A 27495-nucleotide genomic window follows, 5' to 3' on the forward strand; every position below is an offset into this window, starting at 1 on the left:
TTAAAAACCAGTCACAGAGGCTACACTGGTCACCCCAAGAGGTTGGTATCTTTAGCAAGAACTACTTTTAACTATTTTTATATTAAGTATGAAGTACTACATATGTTGGTCAGTGTTCAGGTAAGTAGAAGTATATCTCAAGAACTTGGCTGGATCTTGTTACGTAAACTGTGTTGGTTCAATGGAGTTGGTGGTTACCATTAGGGCCAGCACGACATTTCATTACTAATAATATGGATAAAGTAAAAATAATTTGACAACAAATTTTTGTTTTATTGTTTTATTGAAACAATGAACTATCTCATACTAACAAGACAACTTTTTACAAAAAATAAGACGTGATAAAACACAAACTAATACTGGAAGTAAAAAATATTTGTATGTCCTTAATCAAATTCTATGTACAAATAAATTTAAAACTCCAAATAATAACGTATGCAAATTTGATTCTACACAACTTTTGACGATGTTAGAGACGAAGTGAAATAAATAATACAATTGTAGAGCGATTTCATTTACTGTTGATAAATAAATACAAAATCTTTGCTTTTATGTACAAAATAAGATACACTAGACATAGGCGTGTAGGCACAAATAGAAACTGACTTTACAATGCGCTACGTTCAACTTTCGGCCACCGGAGGTTTGTCTTTAGTCTCCTTTTCTTTATTCCAATCCTTCAGTCCTTCGGGTAATGTGGTGTCTTCTTCGAAGGAGCCAGTGCCTTCGACAAACTCTTCGTATGTTGACTTCTCAGGGAAAGGTCGCTTACCTAACAGTTCGATCATGTCGTCTCGACTCAATATCTCCTGCTTTAACAACCTCTCTGCAACCTATAAAAAAACAAGTTTGTTTTGTTCTGTTTTTGTAATCACAAAAATAAATTTAGACAATATAATATGTATTGAAAAAGTTCTTATTTTTATTTCTTCCCTATGCATAGTATTATTAGAATACCCCCGCCGCAGCAAACCTGCTGACTAAGCGAATTTCCATTTGTCTGAATTGATTTTCAGTTAAATATATTTTAATAACATTAGGTTTAACGAGTACCTAGGTTTGCTGCTACAAGGAAACTAATAAAGTGTGTTTTTGAGTAAAATATTGATAGCTTAGTACAAAGTAAATAAATTTGCCAAGTTTGATCAAAATATATCCATAAACAAGCAAACTACAACATTTGACAATATTCTCCATAAGAATAACATAGGAATTTTAAATTTACAATTTTTTTAATTTTCTCCGTAACTAATAATTGAACAAAAATACTTTTATATACTAAATTATTTGTTTTTTTAAGCTCTTTAAAAAGGTCTAAAGAGAAATTGGGAAATTTTGTGTTTTGAGGGTCAAAAGTGAGAAAAACCAAATTTTACCCCATAAAACCCCCCGTAAAGCCCCGTTCCCATGGTCCGATCGTGCTGGTTTGCGAACTCATTCAAGTTTATCCCGCTTTACACCCTTAAACCAAATTTCATCAAAATCGGACAAAAATTACTCAAGTTATCGCGTTCACGGACGTATATAAGTCTATATATATATATATATATATATACATATATAAAAATTTGAACGAATGGTGTTTTTGGCCTCTGGGGACATCAAAATTAAAAAGTAAATCGGTCCCAGGTCTAGGTCTTACCGTGCCACCTACGGTAATAGCTACTTCCCTATAGGGAAATTCGCTAAAAGGAGTTTTGGATGAAAATTTCTGTTTTAGGCCCCTGAACCCAAAAATGTGATTTTCGAATTAAAGTTTGTTAGTGTGTGGTGTTTGTGTTGGGTGTGTGTGTGTGGATGTGTTATGGGTAATCCATGGTATATCCAGGCGTTTTTTCAATTTTTTTTACCTCGATTTTTAATGGTGATTTCTGATTTTCCCATAAAATAAAATAATGGAAAATTTTGATTTTCACAAAAAGGCTCGAACGATTTTGATTTCAATTTAGTATGTTGTGATTCTTTAAACTCTAAACAAACTGGTATAACCCCCTAACTTTATAAAAATTATGGTTAAAAAGTTATTGCAATTTTTGTGACTTAACCTTTAAAATATCATAGTTTCTCCTACTGCTTACCAATTATAAGGGTTTTTGACAAGCAAACGGGAGAAGTCAGTTTGCTGATACTGTTTATTTATAATACGGTGACTTTTAAGCCCTCTCTTCTTTGTGCGTCAACATACCTTAGCGACGTTTTCCTTGTGCTTTGTCAACAGCTGGGTCGTGTGTTTGTGAGCCGTGTCAATGAGCAGGCGCACCTCGGAGTCAATCAGCTGAGCCGTACTCTCTGAGTAAGGTTTCTCCAGGACCATCTCTCCGGGCTGAGGCATGTCAAAACTGACGTTTCCTACCTTCTCATTCATGCCAAAGTGAACCACCTGTAAACAAGAATTCGCTTTAAATGTCTAGGAATGTATTTACTAAAACATGGGAGGGAAAAAATATAAATCTTCAAACAGTATCGAGACATAAAAGAATACTTTTATCATAGTTTCAAATGTGTTGTGTAATTCAGGGTGTCCATCAAGTCATAAAAATAAGATTTGGGAACGGTGACAGGATTGCCTGGTTTAAAATTTAAGGTTTGCAAACTAAAACCTAACTGAAAAAAATAAAACTAACTTATTGGTACAAAGAACATTAAAAGTGTTCAGAGAACCTAAACTAACTTCTAAGTACAAACAAAAATAATTATTTCCAAGAAATTGATACATTGGCAAAACTAAAAACAGTTGACAAACCTTTAAAAATTCAATTTTTTCAGACGGTAAAAATGTTCTGCTTCAAAGTAGTTATTGTTTAGGAAGATACAGCTGATTCTATATTAGTTGTGCTCAATAGTGGGACATATTAAATCTGGATTAACACTCAATGCAATGCAAAAAAAGAAATGCTCTTGTTAAAAATTTGGTGATGGTTAAATCCTTAATCCATACACCAAGTGTCCCACGTAGGCACAAGATCTTTATAGACCAGTTTGGCCAGTATTAAACCAGTATTAGGCTGTATAACAGACCGTTAAGATTTGATTCACATTTAACCTAACCTAAAACACTGGCACATATTATGTGGTACATCTACCTGAAGCAAAATTCTGATGGGTGATCCGGCCGGGTTATATTTACAATTTGTAAGAATTGTGTGAGTGAACGTGTTATGCTGAATTTGATCTTAAAAGACCCTAGATATTTACAGAAAACATTTTCTCAATTTCATGGAAGACTCGTTGCCCTCAAAAAATAAGCTTATTGATTCTCAAGTGAAGCAACATCTTTATATACCTGGGCATAAGCACTCTGCGTGACTTTCTTCAGATCATCTTGAGCTCCAGTTGTGATGCGGTTGAAGAAAAGTTCCTCCGAGACACGTCCACCGAGCGTCATGCACATACGGTCAAACAGCTGTTCTTTGGTATATAGGTATTGCTCCTTGGGCAAATATTGGGCGTATCCCAGACCTTTGCCTCTGGGGATGATAGAAACCTGAACAAAAAGAGCTAGAATCATACAGAGCTAGAATTGAGTGTTTATACACAAATTTTATAATAGTATTATGTTACTTCACAAATTATTACGCACATTCAATAAACAAAATGTCATGATGTTTAACGGTCTGGAATCTAATCCCGTAAAAGGAAAAAAAATAAATTAAATTAAATAAAAAAAAGTAACAAAAATAAGGAGATTGGTACGCAAAGTCAAACTAAGTTAAAACACCAATGCGGCTTGGTTTGAGTACTCGCCTTGTTATAATACTTCATTATAATGTAAATTATGCACCTAAAAACGAGATCGAATTTCAGATCATGAAACTACTTTAAAACTTGTTTTGTACTAATTGTGATGGAAAGTGTCTCCAATCCCTATAAATAACATAAATCACAAAAAATTAACATTGAATTGATACATTTTTTAAAGAGGTTGGCGGCCACTTTTGACCTTGCATTTGCCTGTCCACATAGACTACATATCTATGCGTGGAACGTGATCCAGCAAAACAAGGGGTGAGCCGGTACAGTACGAAGGTTAGCTGTACTGAAAAAAGGTTTGCGGCAGTGACCAGGATCCGATCCCATGACATCGCTGCCTTGGGCCCAAAGTCTGTGAAGTTACCGACTGAGCCACCGACACATACGAAAGTATGCAGAACCAACTAGCAATCAAATGCTCCCAAGGTTCCTAACTCACCATCTTTGAATACTTACCATCTGCTACCAACATTGAAACTTAAGGTCCAACCTTAACAACTTTTCTAGAGGGATAAATGGTCAATGTAACTTCCACTATTTAAACATTACCTTAAGGAGAGGATCAGCGTACTGCAGGAACCAGCCTGCCACAGCATGACCTGCCTCGTGATACGCAACTGTCTTCTTCTCCTCGGGCTGAAGTACATTTGTCTTCTTCTCCATGCCGGCAACAACTCGTTCAATCGCTTGTTCAAAATGCTTCAAATAGATGGTCGATTGCAGATCCCGGGCTGCAATCAATGCTGCCTCGTTGCACACGTTCGCAATGTCCGCACCTGGAGGAGGAATAATTTGCTTTTAACTGCTGTGGCAGTAGCGTATGCAGTAATCATAATAATTGTTTATACCGTACACCGGAATATATATATAATTGGATATTTAAAAAATACCCCCGCCGCAGCATCCCTGCTGTCTAAGCTAATTTAAATTTGATTGAATTTTTACTGAAATATTTCAATAAACAAGACATTATTTTATTCCTTATTTAAATAATATTTGATTTAACGAGTACTTAGGTTTGCTGCTATAGGGAATGTAAGAAGTGTACAAAATTATTTGTTTTTTAAAGCTCTACATGGTGGTTATACTAAAAATCTGGCATTTCCATACATAAATGGGATAAATTTGGGAAAAAACAATTTTTGAACAAAATAAAACCCACAATATCTCGTTCCCATGACCCGAGCTCGCTGGTTCGTGACCTCATTTAAGTTAATCCTGCCCTAAACCTTGAAGCCAAATTTCATCAAAATCGGAATCGGACCAAAATTACTTGAGTTATAGTTTTCACAAACACATATATGTACATAAATAAAAATTTGAACAAATAGTGTTTTTTAGTATCAAAATGAAAAAAAGAAATCGGCCTCAGGCTCAGGTTTTACCGTGCCACCTACGGTAAATTGGTTCCGTTCTTTCCTATTCGCTAAAAACATGGCATAGCCTATTGTTTATATTTTTTCTGACTTTTAATTTATTAAGATTTACTACATACACTGATTGTGTGCACAGAAATTTCTAATAGTTAGTAACATCATAACTAAATAATACATTTCTATAAATTAAACGACTTTATTCCAAGTGTTTTTATGCTAAAAAAAGATTATGATTTTTGTATTTCTAATGTGGTCAGGAGTAGTGATGAAGTTGTTTAGAAAGGTGTCAAGTAGTGGTTTTAGTGCTAAATAAAAACTATATTAAAAATCAAACAATTCCCATCTTCAATCTGAATTAAGGGTATTTAGCTAGGTTGAGTAGGTACAGTACCGGAGTAAATCTCAACATCAAGAAACATACAGAAAGCGTCATAGAAAGTGAATAATAACTAAATAATAATTAGTGTGTATGAAGGACAATAGGTGTATGAAGGATGGAGTAGCTGAAGCGATGGACACCCCAACATTTTGTTCCAACTCATTTCTCAACTGTAAAACATTTAATGTAAGTTTTAAATTTTTAGGGTCAATCTTTACAAACACAAACAGATAGTTTTAAGGATGGTTTCAAGCAACTTATGTACACCATACCTGTAAAACCAGGTGTTAGGGCAGCCATTTTCCTGGACAGATCGTTTCTATCCAAGTCCGTCTTCAACGGGGCCAGATGCACCTTGAAGATTGAGGCTCTACCCTTGATGTCTGGGGCTGGTACAAAGATCTGTCGGTCGAAGCGGCCGGGCCGCAACAACGCCTTATCCAATATGTCTACTCTGTTGGTGGCAGCTAACACGACAACATTGGTGGTTGTGTTGAACCCTGGAACACAAATGAAAGTTATTTTACAATACTTGCTGCAAGATTGAATATCATAGTCAAGTTGAATATTAGGGTGGTAAGAATTCTTAAACAGTAATAGTTGTGAAAGTTGTGATCCATGGAGAACAAAGGTACAATACAAAAGTTGCCTCTGACCTCTTGAGACTAGACAGACGAAGAATCAAACTAACTAGAGAACTGGTCACGGGCGATTCAGGAAACATTTACAACGGATGGGCTAATTTGATGGTGAACTGATCTGTAGGCCCTGTCAGAAGAGACAGCTGATCACCTGCTCTTTGATTGTGACGAGCTCTCTGATGCTAGAATGATTACTCTTGGTAATTTGGCTAGAGGAAGATATCTTCCCGAGGATGAACTTATTGGGAAGCTGCAGGCATTCATTGGACGCCTTAACTTGTAAGGTCAACAAGGAAACAATTGCCTTGGGTGCGCAACAATTTGATTTTCGGATGAAGTGCTTTAAGGTCTCGACCTGACTCTGTTAGATAAGATAAGGTACAATACACTTACCATCCATCTCTACCAATAGTTGATTGAGTGTATTTTCTTGTTCTGAATGTCCTCCGAAGCTTCGGCCACCTCGCTTTCTACCAACAGCATCAATCTCATCGATAAACAAGATACAAGGAGCGTGTTTGCGTGCCATTGCGAACATGTCCCTCACCTTAAAACATCATACTTTAAATTAGCTGAAGGGATTTACAAAATTATATACAGTAGAACAGTTACACGTCACCCTTATAATAAGAATAATTTTCAAATACCCTTGATTTTGTATCACCCCAAATTACAAACCTCGATAGGAAGATTCCAAAGTGCTTAAGATCTTTGTGAAGTTCACAACACATCTTATAAGCTTTGTCAATTTGGGGCTTATCAGTCACAGAGGTCATTCTGGAGATTCCAAGAGTTTTGTATTATAGGCTACAAGAACTGTTTTAACTATTTTTATATCAAGAATCCTCTCAACATGTTGGACAGTGTTCAGATATGAACAAATATATTTCAAGAACCTTATTGGATATTCCAATATCCAATATCTTGGAATATCCTTATTTGGATATTCCAAGATGGGTAAACTGTGTTGATGGTTAAATAGGCATTAGTTATACAAGATTCTATTTGGAAATACTAATTGAATAACTATATAGAATAAGAAAACACAACAATTTTAAGACCAAATCAGGTACTTTTCAACATGTATTGTAAAGAAATGACTAGTTCAACGGCTGTTGATGGAATTCTCATTCAATCTTGTAAAACACTAATCAATATCCAGGTGCCTGAAACCGTTCTACACATTTCTCAAGCTAAACCTGAAAGGTCCCATCATCACATAGCTGAAGGCATTGATGATTGGCAGGATTTGAACCCGGGAGTTCAGCGATCAAAGCCTAGTTCTCTAACATCAGACCAAAACCTGCAAGTACAGTAAGCGCAGTATCATAAGATAAATATAAATTTGAAAACTTATAAAAATATAAATTAAAGGACATGTTAGAGGGATTTACATAAAAACACACTGACTCACCCTTGAAGGACCAACACCGACGAACATCTCGAGAAACTCAGATCCAGAGACTGTGATGAACGGAACGTTGGCTTCACCAGCTGTTGCTTTGGCGAGGAGGGTCTTACCAGTTCCGGGGGGTCCTATGGATCATTCACATATCAAAGTTCATAATAATACAGATGCATTGCACGATGTCCAAAATATAATTCTTGTGCTGTCTCACGACGTCCGATATAAAATATTTGAATGTTGCATGATGTCCAAAAAACTGCAATAAACATAGTAACTTATTTCTACAAGCTCTGCACGTCATGAGATTGGTCGTCGTGAAACAGCACATTTTACACTCCTACAAAAGTAGCAGTTGCACGACGTCCAATAGCTCAGCACTGGCCCAAGACGTCCAGACTCCAGAGCACCTGCACACTATGCATTTTTTTACTGACTGTATTATTAGTGCATACTAACCTAACCTAGCTCCTTATACAGGAGCTCTGGACTGGACGTCGTGCAATACTCCCCAATCTACAAGTGCTTTACATTTTTAATCTGAGAAACTACAATTATTAATTGAGGAGAGCTTCATTTTAAAAACACTAGGACGGCCACCTCTAAACCAAAAAAAGCAACGCAGGTTGTACACCAGAAATGGCATAATTAGCCATTGTCCATTTGACCTGGACATTGACCTTGGAGTGGGGGTGCGTCAGTTGATAGTGACTCAACGATCTGTTGTTATCTATAGTTAAAATTCTATCATATAAAACTTAGTTTTTCACTTAAAGTTTTTTAGTTGCTTATATTTTAACAACCTTTTTCAAACGTTTATGACAGGGTCTTGACTACTTTTGTGAAGTACCTATTGATTGTTTTTAAAACTATTTATCAACACAATTTTCACGGATCTGTAAACTTAAACAATTTTTTCATTAATAGGTAGAATAGTGATTATTAATAACAATTTATTTACAAAGCATCGTTAATAAGTTGTCATATTTACCTGTTAACATTGCCCCCTTTGGAATCTTGGCTCCTAGGTCAATATATTGTTGAGGATTTTTTAAGAAATTTACAAACTCCATGATTTCTACCTTTGCCTCCTCGCAACCAGCGACATCCCTGTAATTAAAATAAAACATTAAAAAGAGAAAAACTAAATTTAAAAATTAGCAAATTTGTTACAATGTTTTTTTCAAAGTGGCAAAAACACTTTAAGTTAGGTAGTAAAAAATAGTCAAAATCAAAATAGCCCATTGGCTTTTTCCACAAAAAATGTATACATGTAAATGCCCAAATAACAAAACATTTGTATTGTTTGGTAATTGGTCAAAAAGAGCAGATTTTTTGAAAATTTTTATTAATTTACTCCATCTATTCATTAATAAAACTAATACAACAACCTGAGATTAAAATATATTTTTTAAGGCCATTGTAAGGTAACCATATTAACAAAGAAAACCTTTACTCTGTGGATTTCTTTGATTTCTTCTACCTCCTGAAGAAACCCAGTAGAGGCAAAATATAAAATTACAGTGGAACCTCAATAAGAAGACCCTCGATAACAAGTGTATGTTCACTGTTCAGCCCCCTCATCCCCTCCATCTTGTAAGCCATAAAACGTTAGTTAGGACTTAAGAATTCAGCTAGCTTAAATGAGAAAATTATAGTCCAGGGGCTAATAGATACACAATAAAAGAACACAAAAAAAAAACTGATATTTCATCTTGACATATCATTTTCAAATAATAATAGGGGACATTAAGACTTTTCCAGATTAGTTCGTAGAATTCTTCTATTGTTTTTTGTCTCTTTTTATACGCATGCAGTAAATATATATTTACTATACAAATCAACTACATTGGTTATGATAATTCCGCATAAAAATATAGAAACTTATATTTTAAAGGAAAGCCAATGGCTACTAAGGAATTTTTTGAAAAGAAATAAGAGTTCGGCTAGCTTGTCTGGGAAAATTAGAGTCTACAGGCTTTATACAATAAAATAACACCAAACATAACACTGATATTTCATCCTGCTGTAGGGGCTTCTTCAGGTTAAAGAGAAATGCCAGATAATGTTCTAAACTTTCAGAGGTTGACAGCTGTGGCCAAAATGTTGGTAAGATTTCCAAGGTGAGGTGTCGTTTTCATAGCCTTACTACCCTTGGTTTATGCAGTATATTAAATTAGATAACAAAGTTCATGACTCTCACTTACTTAAACCTGACGCCTATATCGTTTGAGTTGATGAGTTTTGCCGTAGATTCCATAACACCCCCAAACAGTCCGCCTCCCTTGCGACCTCGACCTCCCATCATCTCAGCCGACCTCCTCATCATGTACAGCACAAAACCTGGACAGTTGTGAGACGATTAATGAAAAGTGCAGAAACATCGCTTCTGTCTCAAACTAATCAACTCTCAACTTTAAAAGTACATACAGGGTTTTTTTTAAAAACTTGCATCTTTATTTATGTAAAAACCGCAATAGATAGAAATATGCAGTTTGCGGGAATCATCTATTGACGTAGGGGGCCCAATTGTTTTTAATTCAACGTTACATTCACATTCCCCCCAACTTAATTTTTTTAAATAGCAAGGTACCCCTTGTGACATATCAAATAAAAGAGGATGAAAAAAGAAAATGTTTGATGAAAAAAAATTGAAAATCGGCTCATGAATTTGTGAGATAAACACCCCCTTTTCCCCTACCCATAACTTGTTTTTTAATAGCAAGGTACCCGCCCTTGTGACATATCAAATGAAAAATAAATTTCACCAAACATTTTCTTTTTTCATGCTCTTTCATTTGATATGTCACAAGGGGTACCTTGCTATTAAAAATAAAATAAAGTTCCGGGGAGGAGGGGGCAAAATATCTCGCAAATTTATGAACCGATTTTCAATTTTTTTCATCAAACATTTTCTTTTTTCATGCTCTTTCATTTGATATGTCACAAGGGGTACCTAAAAAAATTAAGTTGGGGGCAGGGGGGAAAGGGGGGGGAATGTGAATGTAACGTTGAATTCAAAACAATTGGGCCCCCTACGTCAATAGATGATTTCCGCAAACTGCATATTTCTATTGCGGTTTTTACATAAATAAAGATGCAAGTTTAAAAAAAAACACCCTGTATATAGATTAGGATCAAATTGTTGTGGGTTTAATAGTTTAACTAGGGATGGGTCGGTTGTTAAAGCCAGTTGGCGGTTTAACCAATTTTAGCAAAAATAACCAAAATCAAGAACTTTGATGGATAATGTTGGTTTAGGTTTAATGATTATTGCGCAATGCAATAAGTTGCATGACACCATTGCGATCACACAATTCTCCGCACAAAGAAGCTAGAGCTTGACCGGGATGCAGTCTAGGTCATAAAGAAATTGAATGCCAGAAACTGCACGAGCCCTGAGGGCTTAGGTCACTTGTTGGCCTGACTTGAAGTAATGTGACAAACAATCCCAGGTCTGTGTCCAACAGAGTAGAGGGGGTTGTTTAGTGAGTATTCTGACAAGCTCAGGAGTCTCACACTACAGGCTGGCTACCTGTGTGCATAAAAAAACAGTTTTACCTCCTCTCCCTTAAATAATAAAAAAAAAACATTGCGATCGAATATGATGATGTCTTTAAGGGGTCAATGATAATGTTTCTGTGATTGCAGAGGACAACGTTTCATGTAGACTGAAAATTTGATTTATTGTTAAAAACATTGGATTTGCATCATACATGCAAATAAACCTAGTTCAAAATTTATACCCTAAAGAAATTAAGTTTGTAAATTTGATAAACCTGTGTAGAGTTATTTACCTTGTACATCACGTTCACAATATTTTAACTCTGAACTCCCAGCAACATTAAAAGACAATACAAATTCTATTTGAATAATTAAATACTGAATAATAATAGCTGTCAGTAACCTTTCAATTCTGAGAAGGCGAGTGGTTATATTTCGTACTTGCTTTCAAATCTGAAGTCCGCTGGTTCAATTCCAAGCGAGCTCATTTCCAGATCCAGAAGCCATTTCATAAGACTTGGTTCAGGCCGTTCCCTAACAAAAAACACTAAAACCGCCAAAGGAGTACAAAAGTTCATTACCTATGATTATGATGGTTGGTAACATTCCTGACAAACTAGATGCTTCAATCTCACTCTTGTAGATGACAGGGACGTAATTGGCTGGTTCGATGTTCATTTCCATCTGTGCGTTTTCTAAATTTCTCTCAAATGAATCCACGCTGCCAATATTGAACCACAATATGCTCTGAAAGTTACAAAATCACATACAATTTATGTTTGCTTCATTGGAAATATTTTAAGTTAAAAAAGTGGAAAATTGAAGCTCTGAGAAAAGTTCTAACGGGTTAGTTTGTGTCAATCCAAAATAATATAATACTCACATTCCTCAGGGGTTGTCTATTTGTCTAAAACTTCAGATTAAAAAAATAAAAATTAACCTGCTAAGACAAGTAAACTTATATGTTGAGTACACTCTTGCCCTACTAGAGATTCATATGATTAGGTTTATGAAATAGGCCTATCGTATTTTACGTAAAAGTACAGTTATGCTAGATAAACTCAATTAATTAATTTTGTTAACTCTCAATCACAGCTGTACAATTTAGGCCTATAACTTGTTAGGTACCCCATAACCTAATGGTGGGCCTACAGAGTTAAAAACATGTGGGTTTCTTCCTAAAACTGCCTGTCACAAACATTTTTTAATAGCTTTTTATACAAAAATACTACTGCAGTACACCTTTCTTTGAACCAGCAAAGCTGAGAAGGCTATTTGCAGCCGAAGTTGTTTAGTCAAAGGTGACAGTCTACTGTTCTGCAGTCTTCTCCATTATGACGACTTTAAAATTAAAAGCAGTGCTCGATTTGCGGGGGGAAGTGCTTGCAGCGTTGGATTTTTGAATGTGAATAATCCTGAACCTTTGAAACTGTCACCTTATTCTACAGCTGATATTTTAGACATACTCAGTACTCACACTGCCATTGACGTTATTCCCAGCAAGCAGTTTAACTCGGACCCACTTCTTATTGACAACCTCCAGCTTTTCCACAATCCCCCGAGAAAGATAACTAAAACAATCCAAATGGACAAATGTATTTTTTTTTATTTTAAAGGTAGACACTTGGCTATATTTTTTTTATATATTGGACATACAAAACGCAGCCGCTTATTATTCTGATCTGATTACTGTTTTTTTGTGGAAGATTTTATCTAAAAGAGAAACGAAGAAGATTTTTTATGGTGGTGAAATCTATTCTAGCCCACACTAGAACAACAATTAGATGTTTTTATAAAAAAATAAGAATTGTTTTTGTGGACCTAGTTTCAAGAATAATAGGTAATCAATATGTTACCTAAATGGTTACAATCAAGAAAACAGGCAAACAAAGATATTGTTTATTCTACCAAAAATTGTGTATGAGTTTTGAGTGTAGATAATCTGTTCTGGAATAAAACATATCTAAAAACTTGTTACATTAAATGTAAAATATTCCAAATGTTTATAAGCATTTGGAGGAATTATGTCCACAAGAATAGCCTTGTTGATGATCTATGGGAATTTCATAAATACCTACCTATCTCGTTCCTAATAAAAATGGAAGCTACAATTTGTAAAGTGTGAATTTTGTATTTGTAGGTGATAGGCTATAGGCTTACACTTGTGTTACTGTGCATCCACTTTCACATTATAGGCTATGGTAAAAACATATAGGTACTCACTTGTTTACAAATTCCTTCCATGCTATCTCCGTGTATCCCATTTCGTAATAGGCCAAAATTCCGACCACTCCAAGAACGCCCAAGGTTCCAAACAGTATCCATTTTTCCTTCTCGCCTCCCTCTCCAAAAGGTTTGCCTCCCCCCGTGCCGCCCCTGCAAGAATTTTAGAATTACAGTATTACTTAAACAAAAAATATGAACAAAGGTTGTAAAATGTAAAAACAGTTTGAACATGTAATTTAATAAATATGCTGACCAACGGTTTTTAAGTGGCCTACTAAAAATTTACCCATCATTAAGATAAATTACTGTATTAGCCACACTACAGAGGACAGCTTATACAAGCAATTAACACGTTCACTGTGGATGACGAGTAATCTCGTCACCGCTAGCCTTTTCCAGTAGCGCACGACGAGTATAAGCACTGTTTACAAACTATTGTTCCAGTGTGGAGTTAGCCACGGCCGTGAGACGTTGTTTCGCTCGCCGTTTGTTCTGCCAGTTTTATACTTTAAAAAATATTGCAGTCTGGGGTTAAGGCTTCGATCAAATGACTTGTAATAGAATAATGATAATGAATGTACCGTAGCATTGTGGAAGGATCCTAACCTCAAAATTGAGCTTGACCGCAATTTGGCGGTATTTTTTTATGGTGTATACGAGTACTTAACCCCTGCTTTTTCCCTCCATTTGGCAATACTGAGGGCCGGCTAGCAGTATTGTTTAATGCTGCTATCTGATGAGTTCTTATAAAACTACTTCCACAACAACTTGGACGCAGTATGTGCCTCTCATTTGGATGAAACTAAATTTAAACGTTTTCACCCACTCATCCACGCAACACATTAGCTGTTTGCGTTACCAACAGTGGCCGGCCTTCGCGCAGCCGCATTGAAGAAGAGTTTCTATAGCAGATTATTATAAATGTCATTGAAAGAGTTACGCCTACATGCAATTGTCAAAGTGTAGTCATGTCCATAGTGCAAGAAAAATAACAATTACCTACTCTGTCTTTATACAAATCTGTAAATTTTATAGTCAAATACCTTTTGTATGTTGAATAATATGCCTGGATATTTATGGTTAATAATTTAAACAATCGACTTATCTTCAACACAAAGTTTTTTGAGTGTCTAAAGTGAGGTCCAAAAATGTTTACTAAAATACCACTCTACAAATAATAATATTTATAACAATCCAATACTACTAATACACAACAAATGTTATCCTACCAATAATTTGTGCAGGAAATGCAAAACTTTAACTCTAAAGCTAACTTAAAACAAGAAATGTTTATTTGATCATAGATACTTATATATCAACAGATAAACCATCTTGTAGGATTATTAACTGGAAGTGTAAACAATTTTGTAAAAACTTACTTTTTCTTTCTATATTTCATACGAACAGACATTTATCAAACTGATGTAATAGCCAATTAATAAATAAACAGGTAATATAACACTAGGCCTAAAATTAATTATAGGTTAAAGTAAACAAACAATTTATGTAAATAACAGCTAATTGTAATTAATTCACCTAAACTGTGTGAATAAATCACCTGGTAAAATTTAATGTAGAGAATCTAATGAATAATAATTGTATGCCATTGGTTAAGTTATTGATAGAAATTTCAAAACATGTAATTTGAAAAAAAAGGAATTTTGGTGAAAAAAATTTTGAGTTTATTCTTAATCTGACCATTTACAGGTAATCGATTAATACTAGGTTGATGTGAAAACCAAGATAAATTTTGAAGTATGTGTTGGTTGAATTTAAACTTGTACTAAGCTTAGGCAGTTCTGTAGCAATGATTTAACAGTAGCTGGAATAGATGTACGGCTTTGATAGGCCTAATGTTATCAGAACATGTGGAATGCAATGTTTTTATTGTCTATTGAATAGAACAGTGAAAACAACAAAGGAAATATTCTGCTTATAAGCACTGGTCTGCTGTGGTTTATGTATAGCTCTGTTCTAGGTATCATGACAAGAATAACTTGGGTATTCATCAAGAGTTCAGCCCAAATATGAATGAAAGGATGGATGTGACACCTTATATAGTTTTAATACAGAAATAATCAGCTGTTTCTTAGGGCCGTTTATTAAAAACTCAATTATAAAAAAGACAGCTGGGCAGAATTTTAAATCATCAAAATCAATTACTATACAGTATAAGCTAAGTTATCACTTAATTTGCTCATGTATGTGTATACATCCATTCGAATTCAATTATAGTTCGGCCGCTTAGAAAGCGACCTCCTTCAGCATTGGTTTAGCATTAGCGCGCAGGTCGTTTTCTAAGCGGCCGACCTATAGCTTGTATTTTTTTAGATGTAAAGATTGAGAAATCAATAAAAAATCTTTGGCGTCAGGCTACTTATCAATTGGCTTTACTATTTATTCAGTAGACAAATTTACAAAATCTACTGGAGTCAGCAATTTTTTTTAAAGAGTAGGCCCCTTCCACGCCAACTTTTTTAAAAATTAAAATTTATTTGATGTTTTGTTTTTCTGCTTAATAATTAATAAGTATCTGCATAATATATATGAATCTTGAGTTTGATTTTTTAGAGTGTGTCTATGAATGTTATTGTTTATATTCACTGCTATTTACGGTGCTATATTCTACAGTTAAAAGAAGGGCAGTAAAAAATAAAAAAGAGGGTAATTGAGATTTTCAAAATCATATATTAGGTAGTACTTGAGCCAGGTTTACCAAACCATAAGTAACTCTTAAGCAAGGTGTGAAAATGTAAATTTTGTCTTGTTTGCTGATTTTAAAATAATTAGCAAATTTCTCATACAGGGAGAAAGTTATTACCGCAGGTCTCATGGTAAGAACTACATGTAATGTCAACTTTTGCATTGTTAATTCTAAGAAACCTTTGTTTTTCAATACCACCTGTATTGACACTATTTATGTATGTATTGTATACTACTAACAAATAAAGATTATTTGAATTTGAATTGGAATCAGTGAACAGTACCCTAACAATTTTTTTCAAGTACAAAGGGAAGTTGCATGAGAAACTGTGACTTACGATTTTGGTTCTGGCGAAGAAGTGTGTGATTTGATGTTTAGTGACAATGTCGACTCAGGTCATTACAGCGTTATAAAACTTTATCATATTCCCCAGGGTGTGAAAAGTACAAAAAGAAAGAATGAGACGTTTAGAAAAGTAGTTAGTGAAATAGGAAAAACCATCAGGGATACATAGGCTTTTAAATTTAAAAAAAGAAACAAACAAAACTAAGAAAGAAAACAAATTAAAACTTGCCCATAAAGAGAAAGGTTAGAGCGAATATCAATGATCCCCATCACTCAGGGCGGTATGGGGAAGGGAGTCGTGCTGTTAGGCTTTTGGACACAAAATGTGTCTGGAAACCTAATGCGGCTATGAGTAAGCTATTTGCAGAAAACACTATTTACAAGAAATGTTGATTATATCGATCTGTTATACACATCTTGAGTATTTCCATAATCTTTGAGTCGAATCTTTTAAAGTCATCAGAAATTATGACTGTTATTCGTTTTAAAATAACGCCTGTAATACTCAGCAATTGCTCGAATTCGAGCAACAGGTACACTAGTAAACATTATACTAGTAGTCTATACATAATTTTAAGATCCGGGACTTCTTTTACCATCTGATTGGACCGGTAATACCCTCAAACATTGAACCAAAGTATGCCCAACTTTATACGACGTAAACACAGCTGTTACTCACAGAATGGGTCAAATATCCAAAAAATTCAACCAACTGCTGATGTGTGATTTAAGTGACTATCTTTATTCCACACTACAAATGTAATGAAAAAAAAAAAAAAAACCACAAATGTAGGAATATACATAAACAAATTATCTCCACCATAGCATAAGTAGTTTATTTGGTTACCAGCATTGCGCAGTTTGTATACTATTTGTTTTTCAAACAAAACTCGAATTAATATAAAACATTCATTTGGTTAAACTAATATATCGGTTTGATCGGTTTTTCTATTTCATGTAAAAAAATCAAGCAGTCCCTAAATAAAATACAAAGATAAACAGTATTTGTTAATTATTATGCCTTTTATTGCTGACAATATTCCCGTGGCGGAGCACGGGCTGTTAAATAGTTCATACAATTATTCTACACATTGCTCATGTTATTCTGGAAAGCTTCGGAAACTTCTAAGTTTTATCTGGTATGATGATTACATTCAACCCTCTATTCTGCCAAGGCTGCGGCTCCATTGGCCGTAGATTGTCACGCTCAAATTGTAGCTGGTATGTTAAAGAAATGGGCCAGTGATCAAACGAAGCTGGCTCCACTAGCGAGTCTGCCGCACGCTACATTTTATGCTGCGCCCTAGAATTAGCACCACAGAAATGGATCCCAGCCTATTTTTGCGCCACATTTTGCAGCCAGCAGGTGGCTTCACTAGCTGTACATTGTAGTGTCATGTCAAGCCGTCAAGTCAGTGAACGGCCGGCCAGCATACAGGCACTAGATACATTTACACTACATTCAGTATAGACTTTTTTGTCTCCTGAGTTGAGTTTTGTCTATTATTTTATAAACGATGGAGCCAGAACTTAATTGTGAAGTTATTATATTAGTAGTTGAGAAACAACCCATTTTATTCAAGAAAACAAAAATAGCCAACAAAGAACAGAAGAGAATTACAAAAACAGGAACGCTAGGATTAAAGCCTAGAAAAAAAATTACCGTAATGTCAATGAAAGCTTTCCTCTAGGCCTACTGCTTCTAGTAAGTAATCAAAAGAGTTTGAGACATTTTATACCCTAATAATCGTAATATAAAAAATAACTTGTCTGGATATTTTCTTAGTTTGGTATGGAGTGTGTGGAACATCCCTTCAGACTTCTGTTACTTATTATTGGATGGATCCACCATTTTCTCTTTTGTGACCGACGTTGTCTATAAACTAAAAAAGCACAGAGAAAAACACTGCAAATTAATTTGCGGCATGATAGATCCAGGGCCATCCCTATAGAGGTGCTAACTAAACTGCTAGTGGAGCCACGACGTAAGCGACGTTGCTGCAGATTGTCGTTCGTACTCTGCTGCTAGTGGAGCCACCAACTGTCGCGTGTAGCGCGCTACAATTTGCAGCACAACAATCTACAGCCAGTGGAGATGCAGCCTAAGGCTATCACCCCAAGAAGTAGCCAATTTTTAGGTAGCTGCCCTTAAAAGTGGGAACAGCTACTTGGAGCATGATGTTTTTATTACGTTAATTATTAAAATGTCATGGCCCTTGCACATTATTTGTTACCATTCCAAAAAGAATTTCACCAAACCCCTGATTATCTTAGTTGTGTAACTAAACTATTGATTCTTTATATTATAACACCGGTTGTAGTCGCCGTTGTTGGCTATTTTTAGTAATGATTTGTTGAAAAGGTTTAATGAAAATATACTGTATTATTTTATCACTGTGTTTTCTATGCCAGTGAGTCCAATAAGTGTTTTTACAGTAAGTGCACCAAGTATTTGACTGTTCCTTTTCTTGAGTATTGACTGAGCCATAAATCTGCCACTAGGCCTACCAATGAAAGACCCAGGAAAATATATAATACAAATGTTACTGAAGATTTAAAAAACCTAAAACTGTTGGGACCTATTACTTCCACAAATTAGCATAAAATAAAAACTAGCAGAAAAGCAAGTAAATTATTAAAAAAACGTATTCTTTCAACAGGTGGTTCAAAAAACCTGTAATGAAAAATGCAATTAAATCATATAGATATGTAGGCATACCTTTTATATCCCTGTCTCTTCTTCCAAAAATAATAGAGGTATTCAAATAAACATAAAAACAACTGAATTATCAATCCTACAAGGAGACGTTTGAAGAACATGGCTGCACGTTCTAAACAAACTGTTGGAATCTACTGCTAGAGACAAACCGTTGGAATCCACTGCTCAGCATTTCCTGTGAGTCAGCCGGTTCTCAGAAGTGACTACGCCCTGACACAGTGCTACCAACTAGAAACTAATCTGATGTGTATACTATAACTAGTGTATTGGGCATTTTTTACTATAAATAATATGAATATTAAATTTTGTATGGCGTGAAACTATATACAAATGTACTTTTGAAAATAAAGTAGATCTAGATGATGAAGTAGTTTTAATGAGAATTATTCGAGGAATAGATGTTCAATGATTTCTTGAGCAACAGTGTAATGAAGTAATCTATGACACAATACCATTACAATATAGCTTTATAGAGTTTTAAGAGATTTGAACTATTTTACAATTTACCCACTGTATTAATTAATATCTATCCATCTATAAATTTAACACAGTAAGGGTTTTCTCAGTTACATAACTTTTTCATTCGTCCTATTTAACAAATTTTTTGAGTGAGTTGTCATTTTAAAGCTTATGGTCTAGCGCACCTGCCTATAGTAATTAAAAAAAAATAATTTCCATTAGGGACTCTTACAATTAATTTATTTCTAGAGTCCATTTTTAAAGATCCAGTTATGCTGACCAACTTTCTTTTAACGGTTTAAATGTGAATTGTAATTTAACAGCTGCCTTGAGTTAAATGTTAATCACTGTCAGATTGTAAACAAGAGACTAAACAGTTTATGAAAATGAATTTTATATCGGCTACATTTTGACAAACTGTGACCTGATAAGAGGTATATAAATCACTCTTAATAGTGTAGATCTCAAATCGCCAAATTTATTGTAAATTAGCAGATCTAGGCCTATTCACCTAATAACTTTTTTAAACAAGCACAATCTTGGCATACATGCGTTAGTCGTCACCAAGACGTCTCGAGAAAATCGGAGTTAGATGCCGCGCACACACCAAAAACTCGCTGGAGGGACTGGCCACGGGTAGTCATTACTCAGTAGTGCGGTAGCAGCTCTGGGGTCGACGTCTCCGTTCCGATGAGTATCATTAGTAGTCGATAAAATAATAGGGGTTGGGGAAGTGTAGACTAGGGCAATGTGTAGTTAATTAATTATGTAGAATTTTAAGTTTGCCAAGTCTGTTGTGGTCCAGTTTACCATGATTATTATTTGAATTCACGCTAGCTACTTGTAGATATAATACTCGCATTTGGCTCGCTGGGCAAAGGCCCCCTTTTTCGGTTGGGGGATTGTTTGAACTCTCCTCGGAGAAAATCTCCAATCATATAGTTAAATCTCTGTTCGCTATTTATTAATTATATGCAATAAAACATAAAAGCTGGCTGTGAAATGCAGCTAAGGTGTTAATATGCACTTTTGGCGATATTAGACCTATTAGGTTTGTTGAAAGATTCAAGAAGCGACTTGAAAAGTCAGCTGTTTCATTGAGGTCACAGCTGATAAGGATTGGACGACTAGATTCCACTGACCACCGGCAGTCTAGACTATACCTTCGCCGGGGATGAGTCGTAGCAATAATTTCGGCCGTGTCTTCAATGCTAAATGTCCGTGTTTTGTGTTTGTGACTACAATGTGTGCATGTTTTTTACGCCTTTTGACGACCTTCGCAAGAAGAGAAAAAATGTTTTGACATCCTGATTGGCCTGATGAAGATCTCTATTGTGGATTGAAACCGGTTGCCGTGAGCAACATTGTGGATAACTTTTATGCAGGTATTTAAACCACTTTATTGAAATATTGGTTATCCGGAGGCTAAATCACAATGAAAAGACAAAAAGTATACTCTGCCTGTTTTCATCCACATTCTATTTAATTTGGCTCGTTGGTACTTTGGTATCTTTAGGCCACCCTTATACAGCGCGCTGTGGCGGTCATGTTAGGTTGGGTTATCATAAATATGTTTGTAGGACTTTCCTCATTTCATTATGAATCAAACAATACCAGATGAGTCATACGCTCGCCAAAACCCCCTCCAAGTAGGCCAAGATGAGGATGTTGACCGGAGCGCGCGCCTCACCTGTCTGTATCTGGTGTGGCAGCTAGAGGCGGTGACGCATTCTACACAATCCTCGCTGACATCGCTGCCTTCTGGGAGGCAGAACTCAAAGGCCGCCTAATCATGTCAAAATTGGACAGTAAGTAAATTAAACCTATATTCTTTCCATTTATGATAACCCAACCTAACATAACCCCCGCAGCGCACTGTATAAGGGTGGCTTCCGGATAATACCAAAGTACTGGCTCGTTAAATTGTAAATTAAGATTCATTTAACTAAAAAGTTAGACACATTTTTCTACAGCAAATGTGTATTCAGCCAACAAATCATTTTGTTGAAACCCCACAACACAACAACATGCAAATCTATTGAAAAATAAAACTTTCACTCTGGTTGTTTTTCTTTTAGGTACCTAAAAGTACTTACTTAGGACCACCACCAAATACACCAAACGGCCATTCCCCTGGTCGGTTAGGCCCCGGTCTTGATGACTGGCCTGCAGAAGATTTCGAAGGTGGGGCTTCTTGAACTCCTTCTTTCACTCCACTCTCACTTTTAGGGACTTCCTTTTTTGGAGCTCCTCCTGGTTTGAAATATTTTTCAAATCCCTTTGGCGGTTTCTGACAGTAAAGGCGAAACTGACGTAAAACCGACAGTATAAATGGGGAACTAGAACCTTGCAATAGCATCCATCCACGTCTCAACTGAAAAATTTACAGATTTTTAAAACTGGAGCATGGGGTGGAGACAATAGAGTAGCCTACACAAACATCTATTTAAGCATTAAAAAATTGTATAGCCTAATGTTTAAATAGTTCCCGGTCTTATATTCTGACCACTAAAACTAATGTATCAACCTGATATGTAGGCCGATAAACCGACCTTAAACCACAGTTGAAAGTCAAATTGTTTATAAAGAAATATTTATAATTTAAAGAAAAATTTATAATTTGATCTATTCTATCTGATTGCGTAGGTGGTAAGAACCAAATATATTATTATAAAATAATTAACCTAAATTGTTATTTTATAATTTTCTAAGTTACCGGTATATCTAACTTATCAGCTTGTTCCACCTTGCCACACCCAAATTATTGCCTAGGTGAAATATTGAAGACTCTACTGTGTACGGAATCAGTTTATACCTATTAAGCCTAGAGGTAACTTACAGGTAGGCCTAAGCTACTTTATTTTAAGTACCTCTTAACTTATGTTCATTGTTGCACCTGTGATCTAGGCCCTAACCATTAGCTATTTTTAATTGTAGGCTAATGTTGAATTAGTGGAGCCTCTTCCTCTGCAAGTACCTAAGTTGCAGGACGTTAAACAGTTTATTTTAATTAACTACTTCACAACAAACAAATGCTTATTTTTTAGTTAAGTTTACTTGGTAGCAATTTTTATTTTTATTTTTTTTCCTTTTTCTACATGGATTCCTTGGTCATCAATACAGTATTGTTATTTTGAGAGAAACTACTGTGCTAACAGGGTGTATAGTTTCCTGTTGTGACAAGATTGAATCCATCCCTTCAAATTATAGCTTAGACTGTTTTGCTAACAAAACTTTGAATTACTGTGTGTTTTTTAAATCAGCCTGCTCTCTGCTTGGACTTCGAATTAAGTTAGGCTAGGCTTAACAGTAAAATTTCAAAATATAGTAGCCTGTTAACCCATTGGAGACTTGGTTTAGAGTTCAATAGCATAGCCTTTAGAATCCATTAAAAAATGGTTACCGGTAATCTGCAGTGTTTCGGTAAAAAATTCATAAAAAATTGACTTTTTAACTTAAATAGATAAAAGTTGTACCATATGTAAATTTGTAATACAAATTAATTTTCCTTTTGTAATAAACATGTTCAAGTATTTTTTTAACCTTTCAAAAAGAAAATAAATAAATACATATTTTTCAAAAGCAATGCCAAAGAATTTAGTATAAACATTTGTTTTTACTATTTCTTGCTTTTATTCCCTTACTTTATATTCAATTCACCCTACTTACATAAAAAATTTTTATTTAAGTTATAAGTATATATAGCCTACCTATCTACAATAGTCTATGTTTTACAGCTATTTATGTAAAACACTGTCTACCCTCTCATCATTACTGACCTACACCGCCCAATTCGCCGTCACTTTCACTGTCATTTTCGCACAAAAGGCCACCGACACACAGGAAGACTTTTTTTCAACTGAAATCGGAAACTAGTTGGACAAACTAGTTGCATGTGTCCCGACCAAAGTAGTTAGGTTGGACAGTGCACACAATGTGACTGCGATGCGACCAGTTCAGGACTAGTTGGCGATCAGTTGTTAAGCAACCGGACCTGCCGGTTCGAAGGTGATTTTAGTTGCCTGATTTGAACAACTTTTTGCATATTGCTCTTTTCAATGATCAGGTATACCAACTGTGATAACTCCTTGTAAGTACTTTTTGACATCCTGTATATAGGCTGAAATTTTGCATCTGTTTCTTGTAATGCAGCAGCAGCTACAAAGAGCCTGCATTGAATATTTGTTTTAACATAAGGAGGTAATTATTCCGTACAGGTGCCTCCAAACGAATTTTTAATTTTGACATCTCACTTTATAGTTTTTTACCTCCTGAATCCAAATATACCATTAATTTTCACCGCTGATGAATATTTCTCAAGATATCGCCGTAAAAACATACTTAACATTACAATAAACAAGGTAGGATGGATGACGTTACAAGTGGAATGTACTACTATGGGATAGGTTAAGTAAACCAACCAGCTGATTGTTTTCAATCATGGTCAAGCAAATGGAAGTGACAATTTTTATTAGCTAACTCGATTCTGCAATATGAAAATCACCTGATTAAGTTACACTTTTCACTTTCTAAGACCAATAAGTTAAAAATGTATTATTGTTACCAGTATTTTATCCTTATTAATGATTTATTGATTTATATTTCGCCGTTTAGAAATTAAACATTAAAATAGTGCTATTCTAACATAACCTAACCTAACCAAACCTCTAGAATGTGTAAGCAAACTCCTTTTGATGTCAGAAAAGGCATGTCAGGGTGATAGGTCGTGCTTTATGTGAATTGGTGACTGCATTAAGTCCTTTGAAGGTAGGTTAGATTAGGTAAGTTAAAGTTTAGGTTATAATATATCGAGTTGTTAGTTTATGTCGTCTGCAGACTGTTTTTGTAAAATTAAAATCCTGAGAAAAACACTTCAAATTACTATTTCAAAAATGCTTGCAAGCATTTTTGAAATAGTAATTTGAAGTGTAAGCATTTTTGAAATAGTAATTTGAAGTGTTTTTCTCAGGATTTTAATTTTACAAAAACAGTCTGCAGACGACATAAACTAACAACTCGATACATTATAACCTAAACTTTACCTTCCTAATCTAACCTAACTTCAAAACACTTAATGCAGTCACCAATTCACATATAGCACGACCTACCACCCTGACATGCCTAAATTAGAACTACGAGTAATTAGTCCATTATTCCATCTATATCTCCATAATGTGTCGAAATTCCTATTGTAGTAAACATTAAGTTATTGACTATAGAATCACTTGATATGTTTCTACAAAGTTAAAGCACGGCCGCCTGCGGCCGTGGTTAAAGGCGGCCGTGTCTACAACGATGTTATTATCTTTAGTCAACGATGGTATTCTTCTCATCAACCATGTTACTCTCTTCACTTAACTTAATCTGAACTTGTGATGGCGACGGCGTAGCACAGAAGCAGACAGAATAACACTTAGCTAGCACTACGCAACACGTATGAGTAGGTACGAATGAGTATTTTGTTTTGTATTTTATTTGTAGTGAAGTAAAATGTCGTCAATAGGCATATTGCCGGTGACAGAATCAGAGTGAGTTAATGAAGTTCAAAAGTTGTTACTTCCAGTTGTTCTTGTGTGTGGTTGAAAACAATCAGCTGTAAGAGTTAACTTACAGTTCATTCCAATTCCACTTGTAAATGTCATCCATCCTATCTTGTTTATTGTAATGTTAGGTATGTTTTTACGGCGATATCTTGAGAAATATTCATCAGCGGGGAAAATTAATGGTATATTTGGATTCAGGAGGTAAAAAACTATAAAGTAAGATATCAAAATTAAAAATTCGTTTGGAGGCACCTGTACGGAATAAATACCCATAAGGATGTACCCAATACCTTCTACGTCCTCTACGCTTTCTTAATTGTTTATAAAACACCAGGGCTTCTTCATCACTACTACCGTACTCATTTCAAAAACACCATACACAGTACACAGTATCGTTATAACAAAGTTAGAACTCATTCTCTGTCTCAACTCAACTACAGTCGTGCCCGTGTGCGGATTCAACCAACGCAACTGCAATCGAGTCAAAAAACAGTTGGCTTTCAGTCTTCCCGTGTGTCGACCGCCTAAGTCTGTCAATCTCACTCGAGAATATGCGATCAAATTAGTTTGTATGGCTCCCCATTTATAAAACATAATAATAAACCCGTGACTACGTTCAAGTTATAATGACTTATCACCACTGAAAGTACGAACACAAAACAAACACAAATGTCTGAACATCAAGTATGTAAACAATCACATCACATCTGTTGCACTATATTGTCAACCGTACAAATGAAAATAATATCCCTTGTCAATGTCTAATATATTACAGAGAGAATAAAAAAAAAAAACAATTATATAGGCTACTTAATAAAACTGTAGACTTATATTAACTTATAACAAATAACAGACATCAGCTGTTACGTAATAACAACTTTCAATGACGTAGGTTATATTTTTACACATTTTGTTAGTTGTTTTCTACTTATTACTTTTAGTTTTGTTCTTAAATAATCATTTTTTATTTAAGTACCGTACACTAACTTAACTCTTTAGAAACTTTTCAATAGGCTACCTATTACATAAAACGTCTAGTAACTATGCAACAATTAATTTTTTTTTTTTTACCAATAATAATGCTATGTCCTCATCAGAGAACGGTTGCGTGATAAGGTTTTTGGGCCTGTTCAACCGATCACGGAACCATTTTACTCTATGGACTGAGCTTTTATTTGTGAATTATTAAAGTTTTGATTTATAGAGTGTTTAAACTTAAATTGCCAAGAGTTTACTGAACTGGTAAGATGCTTACTGGCCTAAGCCTAACTAAAATAAGTTAACACGTTCGCTGCTGAGCGCTAGATGCCGGGACGGCGCCAGTTGCTGAACTAACGCTCGGCCGCTGCGTGACATTGCCACCGATACACTGAATTACAATAAAAACAACAGTAGTTATACTGGATGGCAATGTTCTGCAATAAAACTGGCTTTGGACATAGTACTAAGTGATTCTGATAGATAGCAGCACTACCCAGGTTACAGTCGTTAAAGTAGTGTCGCTATCTAGCAGGAAAGAGGTAAAACAAAGCCCTGTTCCAAACGACCCTGGTGGTGATTTGGGAAACTATATTTTTTATTGTCAGAAAAGTACGTCCCCACGAGCTGCAAAGAAATATAGAACGCTTGTGACGTGCTGGCTTATCCATAGCAACGTTAAACAACAATGAACGGTGACGTTCTGGAACGTTCTTAGCTCCTGGCGCCGCGGCCCGGCTGACGTTCCGGAACGTCCGTAGCAGCGAACGTGTTAAATACCGGTAGGCCTACAGTAACTTAACTTAGCTTAGATTATGGATTCAAATTTAAGTAGAATTGAATTGTTTAACTTAAACTTACTGTTCTTCTGATTGTAAAAGTTTCACTACTCCTACAAGAAATTTGTCATTCTAAGTGCCCTTCAATTTATTTGGATTACTTACCTTACACAACGTAAGTAAAATGGCAATTCAATGTAGCCTACTGTTGCATCACTTGCAACATCAATAACTTAAACCTCTCCACTGTAATTTGATTCACAAAATAAATAAACTTAACAAACAAAACAATACCATATAAATAAACTTGTATAATGTAGTAAAATCTTAAATTAAAAAAATAAAATATTTGACAAACCTAAATTACATAACCTTAATTTACACTTACATCTATCCGGTTGATGGTACCATGTCTAGTCCCACCATAATTTAAAAGTTTGAGTTTCTGAGCCGTCAATAAAAGCCTCTGAGCCATATTATAAGTTATTTTAAAATATCTTAAATCCAAATCACATAATATAAGACCTACACAAATTGAAAAGACGGTGTTTATGTAAATCGGGAAAAATAAAATTTATTTAGAAAATAGATTGAAAAAAATACTGTGTCCTGTCCTGTGTCTCTATTTGGCAATAGTCGGAACTAAACTGAGTGAGACTGAGGAGGGGAGTGGCGCGAGCGCGAACA

The 27495-nt window shown here is 35.2% G+C and overlaps 1 protein-coding gene across 1 annotated transcript; it reads right to left on the reverse strand.

Moving 5' to 3' along the window:
* Positions 1–298: 298 nt before the first annotated feature.
* Positions 299–27389, reverse strand: LOC128994446 (AFG3-like protein 2). The gene is made up of 14 exons (XM_054419021.1): positions 27197–27389; positions 21605–21882; positions 13279–13431; positions 12533–12626; positions 11637–11802; positions 9759–9894; positions 8543–8661; positions 7561–7682; positions 6540–6693; positions 5778–6005; positions 4300–4526; positions 3284–3484; positions 2186–2380; positions 299–833 (listed from the first exon to the last, which is right to left on the reverse strand). Exons 1-14 carry the CDS (start codon positions 27281–27283, stop codon positions 624–626), a joined length of 2370 nt encoding a protein of 789 aa, XP_054274996.1. The 5' UTR covers positions 27284–27389; the 3' UTR covers positions 299–623.
* Between the last annotated feature and the right edge of the window lie 106 nt (positions 27390–27495).

This window comes from Macrosteles quadrilineatus, unplaced genomic scaffold (assembly GCF_028750875.1).
Source record: "Macrosteles quadrilineatus isolate MER2022 unplaced genomic scaffold, UCM_ALF_1.0 Scaffold_5__1_contigs__length_97177068, whole genome shotgun sequence".
Lineage (NCBI taxonomy): Eukaryota > Metazoa > Arthropoda > Insecta > Hemiptera > Cicadellidae > Macrosteles > Macrosteles quadrilineatus.